Genomic DNA, 7,132 nt, shown 5'->3' with positions numbered 1-7,132 from the left:
AGCTTCTGGCTGTATATGCAGTTATAGGGAACTTGCCACCAGAATTGAGATATCGTGTTGAAAATATGATTTTAGTTATGCTTTTCAAGGAGTAATACTTGAAAAAATTTGGTCAAAAGTCGATTTTTCATCGTCTAGTAAATGACCTTCGACAGATGGGATGCAAAGGATTAAGTGTTAATGAACATAAATGCAAAGTAAAGCTTGCATTTATTTTGGGTGATAACTTGGGTGCTCATACAATCGGGGGATTTATTGAAAGTTTTCGAACAGAATACTTTTGTCGTTTCTGTGACATAACTCAGAGTTCATTTGCTGCAGCACCTCACAAGTTAGGTAATACGAGAGATCCCAAGTCATACGGTATTGCACTGCAAACGAATCAAAGGCTAATGACAGTGAATTCACAAGGTGTAAAATTTGACAGCATTTTTAATTCCCTACCAACATTTCATGTTTGCAAACCAAGTCTACCACCATGTATTGCACATGATCTTTTCGAGGGAGTGGTTGCATATGATTTGCCACTTTACTTGAATTATTTTATTAGGTCCGGTTGGTTTTCCGCTGAATATTTAAATAAAAAAATATGTAGCTTTCCATATTTGAATACAGATGCTGCAAGTAAACCACCTCCTTACCGATACAAGTCATCAAGGCTCATAGGTCAAGCTGCAGAAAATTGGTGTTTTTTACGCATGCTCCCCCTGCTTCTTTATGGCAGAATATGCAACACAAATGATAAAATATGGCTTTTACTCATTCTTCTAAGAGAAATTGTTGAAATGGTTTGTTCACCTTGTATATCACGTAATTCTCTTCCATATCTGGATATACTCATTAAGGATTATATTTGCAGAAGAAAGCTATACTTTGCTCATGTTCCGTTGAGGCCAAAGCATCACTTTATTTTGCACTATCCTTATTTAACCCTCTGCTTCGGGCCCTTAATTAGATTATGGACAATGCGGTTTGAGAGCAAGCATTCATATTTTAAACGTTGTGCTCGTGCTTGTCAGAATTTTAAAAACATTGCACTGTCTTTGTCGAGACGACATCAATTGTATCATTGTTACATTTGTAATGGTAATATTTTGTGGTTAGGTGTAGACTCATGTCTGACGTTTTCGCTGATTACATCAGCTTATAATGAAAAAATTATTAAATTGCTTGGAGATTTCAAATTGAATGCTTTGAATTCTTGTACTACTGATTCAGCAACAAAATTTGGCATGAAATACTCTACTGGTATGTTTGTGTTATTGAGTCTTGAGAGTTTGAATCGACCAAAGTTTGGTGAAATTGTTATTCTTCTTATCAAAGACCAAACTGCGTTGTATCTAATAACAGAACTATATGAGGTTGTACTTGTACCCAACTTAGGAATATACGAAGTTGTAAAACCATTAGGAGAATTTTGTTGCTCTAAATCTTGTAATTTGACTGACTATTTTCCACTAAATGCTTACAAGGTTAATAGATCAAGGTTTCTCATTTTAAAGCATGCGGTTATTTGAGCATTTCACATTTGCTTCAGCACTACCATATAATGAATTATATACAACAGGTGTATATTTAAGGAGGCTTCAAACACCAAAAAATGCCATAGAATATTTGTTTGTTTTATTTAAAAGTGAATTTACTAAAAGACCCAAGCTAAGGTTAATTCCCAAGCTAGAAAGCAGCACCAACCATGCTGCATTGTGATTGTTTAAACAGGTTTTTTAAAGCCCAACGTAAGAGTCAAACAAAATCATAGAAATCTAAATTTTAAGTGTTTGCTGCCTCCTTAGTGGCTTAGTTGTACATTGAAGTTTTGCATACCATTTACTGTTTTTTTTTGCAAACAAAAGTCACTGTCATTAAGTTACTTAAAAAGTTGATTAATGTATAATGATTGACTGATAATAATAATAGTTGTTTTCATTTTACGTTACGACTATTTTCATGATTATAGTGTATGTATATTTTAGGTTATATGAGATATGATAAGGTTTTTTAAATTGTTTTACTGTAATATGGAATCACCTGCGGAAGACCTTAGCGGCAGTGAAATTGACAGATTCATTAGTCAAGCATTGCCAAATATTGATTTTATACAAAAAAGCAAATTACTGTCCAACGTTGCAAGTCTTGGTGTCGAAACTTTAGCTGATCTTTCTTTTCTAAAAGAGGAAGACTTAAGCCTACTTCAGCCAAACAAACGGCGCAAGCTATTGACCTACATTCATAGTAACTTGAAACAGGCCAACACTTCAGAAGTTCTTTCGTCGTCCGATATTACATCAGTTTCTGAAGAAAGAGAGTGCTATTCTGATGCAGCAGATAAAGATTATAGTGATCTGCCAATGGTAGACGACTTACCATCTGCAGTTGTAGTTCCATGGGATAAATTTTCAGCTAAGCTAAAAAAAAAACTGGCTGATAATAAAAGACCGTCTAAGTCAGAGAGAAATGACATGGTTAGGATAGTGAGTGATGAGGTTCTGGCTACGTATTCACATCCAACACGAAGTGTTTGTTTACAAATAGCAGAGGACATGATTTTTAAATTTCCAGTTTTACAAGTTTGTGACTTGCAAGGAAAACCTGTTGCAGACAAAGGTGCATTAGCACTTGGTTTACAAATTGAAAGGCGGTGTGCAAACTGCAACAGAGACTCTGCCAGCGGTGTTGCTTCTGATACTGCACAGAGTTTACGAAAGCGAAAAACTACTTATGGCTGCAAGCAATGGCAGCCCACAGCTGATCTTTCTATGGATATTGTAATGAAAGCACAGAACGACTTAATTCGCTTATATCAGGACAAAAGCACTGATACAGATGAAATAGTTCAAAGTATGGATGTTAGCTATGCGCATCTAAGGAAAGTAATCAATGAAAATAAGCTTGACATTTGTAAATTGAAAGAAGAGTGGCCTATCCTATTTACAAAACTTGGGATGATGATACATTACAAGAGGCTCACCCATGTTTCTTTAGATCAGTTTCAAATTATTTTTCGAAATCAACTGCAGAGATTGTTGCAGTTTATGCAAGCGCAGCAGCTAAAAAATGCAGACTTGCATAGAATTATCCTTGACGTCAATTTGGCAAAAGAAAAGGTGGATGCAGATACAGATGTAGATATAATTGGTGTAGTAATTATGCTCTGTAAGTACTTCCATGAAGATCCAAATAAACTTGTGTTAAAGGTGAGCACTACTGATGTCGATACAGATGTCTAATTTATGAAAATAATTTGAAAGTTATGTTAGTCTGATATATTGATTCGTAATCCAGTAAGAAACATTTGATTGTGTAAGACTCATAATACAGTAAAAATCTTTTTCTTTGAAGGAAGATGAAGATGTGCCGTTGAACCCTTGCATTGTGGCACATGGTAATTAATTTGGCTGTTTTTGCTGGTTTTCAGTTGTAGTGCATTAATGTACTGTGCTTTGTCTTTTTTAGGGCCAGATGTGTTAACCTCAACAAAGTTTGACATTTTCGTGGACAAAAAGTGTGCTTTTGACAGCATCAATTCTGCCCTTGAAGCTGTCACCTTAACATTTGCATGCTACTACGTGTTTAATGTAAGGTATCCTGAGGAAATAAGCGCGACTCTGGAATTACTGCAAAGGTTAGTTCACGAGTATCTGTACCCTGTCACCATTGTTATTGTAAGTGGTAGCAGATATTTGTTTGTTGTTTCTACTGTTTATTTAAAACAATAGAATGCATTTTTGCTTGTTGACATCAAAGTATTTTTTGCTTTCAGAAATTTTGCTAATATTGACCCACTACATGGGAGCAAAAGTAAGCATCCTGGCAAAAAAGCTCGGATAAAAGGAATTAATGGAAAATTGCTATCTTTTTACAACGCAATAAATGACTTCGAAGTACTTGTGTAAGAGTAAAAGCGACCAGACTTGGACAACTAGATAATTCCCATAGTTGTTTGCTAGTTTGTCCAGCGGATTTTTTTTGTAAGTTAAAGAAGAAGCTCCTTAACGAATAAAAATGATCAAAGTGCTAGAAGTCTATGCCAAAATATCAGTATCAATGTACAACCGTTATAACCTTGTTTTGAATGTTTTTCATTGAAAAGTGATAGAATAATAAAATAATTTAACGTACGTAAACAAAAACGAAAAAATTGACTTTTTCAAACAAATTTTAGTAACAGGTTAGTGCGTTCTAATTGTAACTTTAATCAATTGAAAAAATGTAGTTGTCCAAGTCTTGTTGTGATACCATTATATATATGTACAGCCCGATTGTGGTTTGCAATAACAATTGCAAATAAAACAAGTGTCGGTAAAATAGTTCATTCGTTTTCAATGTACTCATTTTCAGCTCGTTCTTGTTTCACTTTTTCAAGTATTTCTGTTTTAACTGACCATTTTTCTTTGAGGATAATGTTGCTATTTGCATGTGACTTATGCAATTATAATTGATTAGTCAGATTTAAAGTATTTTGAGCACATTTCGTTTCATCAATATGTGCATAACTATGTGTTTGGATGTGGTGCTACTAACTCCAACCTGAGCTTCAGGAAGTGTACTTATGTTTCACTATAAAAAAAATATCAAAGAAATTTTACTGAATCTGACGTTTCTTGTGATTTGTATAAATGTGCACAGCCTGATTGTCCAAGGGAATATCCAAGTAACCAACTGTACAATATTGTAAAACATGTCAAGTGTCATATTTTTGAATGTTGAATTAATTATTCATATCACCACTGTCATGCAAAATAAATAAAAGTAATTGTAAATAAAAGGCGACTGATTGATGATTTTCATTCAATATAGGCTAGTATTGATTTTTGCATTAATACAGCTATTTGTATGTAGAAACATGTGTATAAGGATCTGTAATAAACATACTATTATTACTATTTTAATAGCTTCATGCGTTAATTTACATAACGTGTTGTTTTAGGAAAAAACAAATTGCTTTGTGTAAAAGCACTTTACATCTTTTGAATATAAAAATACATAATTTTGTATGGCGACACTGCTGCCATACATTTAGATGTAAATAAGAAAAATTTTTTTTTACAGTGTAGAAGATTTTCCTGACGTCATACTATTCCTTACGTAAAACCGGTTTTCAAAGCGTCATGGCTATTTCGAAATTAATCTGGTTGATACTTTTTTGGAAAAGAGTAATTTCTTAGAAAAATATCTGATTACTTGTTTGTTACCTAAACTTATTTAGATATTTTGTTACTTAAATATGTAACAAAATATTTCTTACCTAAAAATGTAAAATATTGAAAGTAAAATTTTTTGCCGTCTTGAATTTCAACCAGACTCGAGTCAAGTCAAGTAAGAATAACAAATAACAACAACTTAGCAGCATCAGGTATGTTTGGTGATGATTAGGACATTTCAACCCACGGTCGTTGGTTAGGTCGTCCTAAATTCATTCTTAGTTTAATAATTTTGGGGTTGAATCGGCCTGGAACCAATGAATATGTTATTGCCAGTGAAGTATTTTCCTGCCTAAACGTTATACAGTATATTCTGTGTCATGTGTTCCTTTCTGTGCAGGAAAGCAGTCAAAGTCATCTGAAAGGCGCAGGTTATGATGTGTGAGCTATGACATTAATTCTAAATTAAACTCAAGTTTTTATTTACCCATTTTTTGCGGTTTCATAAGTTTCGGTAAAAATTATTTTCTTAACCTCATTAATGCGATGTTGTTTTCATCTATTTTGACGATAGGTTGGAACAATCCAGCTCATCAATCACTTTATCCCCCCGGCAATAATGCCTTTGCTTTTACGTCAAGTGAGTCAGATTCCTTTTCAAAACTTGTCACTTTACTTGAATCACAATGTTCTCTAATTGTTATTTAGGCACTCCCACAATTTGCTTGAAAAATATCAACAAGTATGTCGGTTTCTTGTTCTATCTATTTTCTATAAAAGTAACAAATTGACACATTTCAGTAAAGTGCTTATCTAATTAAATGCATTAATAAGAAAAAAAATGTGATGAAAGATGTCTATTGCCCAGGAACGAAAAACAGGAAAATACAAGCGTAAATGAAGACAGTCGACCTGGTAGGGAATTGCAGTTTGTTAGCGTCAATGTAAATGAGACATTAATGAGATATTGAGCTGAGAATAATTCAAAGTTTGAGTTGGTCAAAAACATGTTTCAAGATCTTGGTGAAAGTGGCAACAGTTTGCCAAATAATTCCGACCCCAAGGGGACCGTGCTCGTTGACAATGAAGCTGACATGAGTCCGGTAAATGGGGGAAAAACTTTAAGTCCTGTCAAATTGGGAAGAAGGGTAAGTCCTAGCATGTGGTTGCCAGTCGAGCGAATAAACAATTACATTTATTTCGCACATGACCAGTGTTAGTAGAATACATATCCAGCCCATGGGTCCTGGACCACTGGTGAAGCTCGGTACGAATATTGAATCGCTGTCAGTGCCCCTAAAGTAAAATGACATGCAATGAATCAACAATTGGAATTATTAACCACCTATGTTTTAAGTGAGAAAACGACGAATATGGGATGGTTCTGGGGAAGTCCTGAAGTGGGACGAAGAAGAGCCGACTCCTCTGTTCGCTTCGAGCCGGTCGAAGACTCGCACGAGGAAAGTGAGCAATAAGTTTTTTTGTGGAAATTTTATAATCTTAAACGAAGCAGCATAGAAATAAAATTTTCTCAAAATTTTGTTCAGCCCTGGACGGACTGGGAAGAGGAGAACTTCATCAAAGGAGTCCGAAGGTACGGCAAGGGATGTTGGGCGATGATTCGCGACCAATATCGATTCCAGAATCGAAGCGCCGTAATGCTCAAGGATAAATTCAGGTCTTATCAGAAAGTTTGTTCCAGTCACCAGCTTGCCCTGCTAAGTCTGGCTTGTTGGTTTATTTCTATGACATGGGGACCATGACGTTTTAAGCTTTTAATGATGTCTAACACAGCTGTGAGCCAAAACGCGGCTTACGCAACGAAATGTCTTTGTTTCCATAGAAATCTATCCTCAAGCAACACTCACTGCCCCGTGACCTCCTGTGACGTCATTTTACATGATACATCATTACATCTCCCGTAATTTCGGGGCCACAAAATCAAGTCGGCTTCAGCTTTTACATTTAGCAGTGTTACATTACATAGGATC

At 35.1% G+C, this 7,132-nt stretch overlaps 1 protein-coding gene across 1 annotated transcript; it reads left to right on the top strand.

The window, feature by feature from the left end:
- Positions 1-2,018: 2,018 nt before the first annotated feature.
- LOC143448648 (uncharacterized) lies at positions 2,019-3,893 on the top strand. Its single transcript, XM_076948470.1, has 4 exons — positions 2,019-3,194; positions 3,340-3,382; positions 3,454-3,622; positions 3,761-3,893. The coding sequence occupies exons 1-4, from the start codon at positions 2,019-2,021 to the stop codon at positions 3,891-3,893; spliced, it is 1,521 nt and encodes a 506-aa protein (XP_076804585.1).
- The last annotated feature ends 3,239 nt before the right edge of the window (positions 3,894-7,132 follow it).

This window comes from Clavelina lepadiformis, chromosome 1 (assembly GCF_947623445.1).
Source record: "Clavelina lepadiformis chromosome 1, kaClaLepa1.1, whole genome shotgun sequence".
Taxonomy (NCBI): Eukaryota; Metazoa; Chordata; class Ascidiacea; order Aplousobranchia; family Clavelinidae; genus Clavelina; species Clavelina lepadiformis.
The sequence above is the reverse complement of the archived record's forward strand: the minus strand, read 5'-3'. Positions and strand labels throughout refer to the sequence as shown.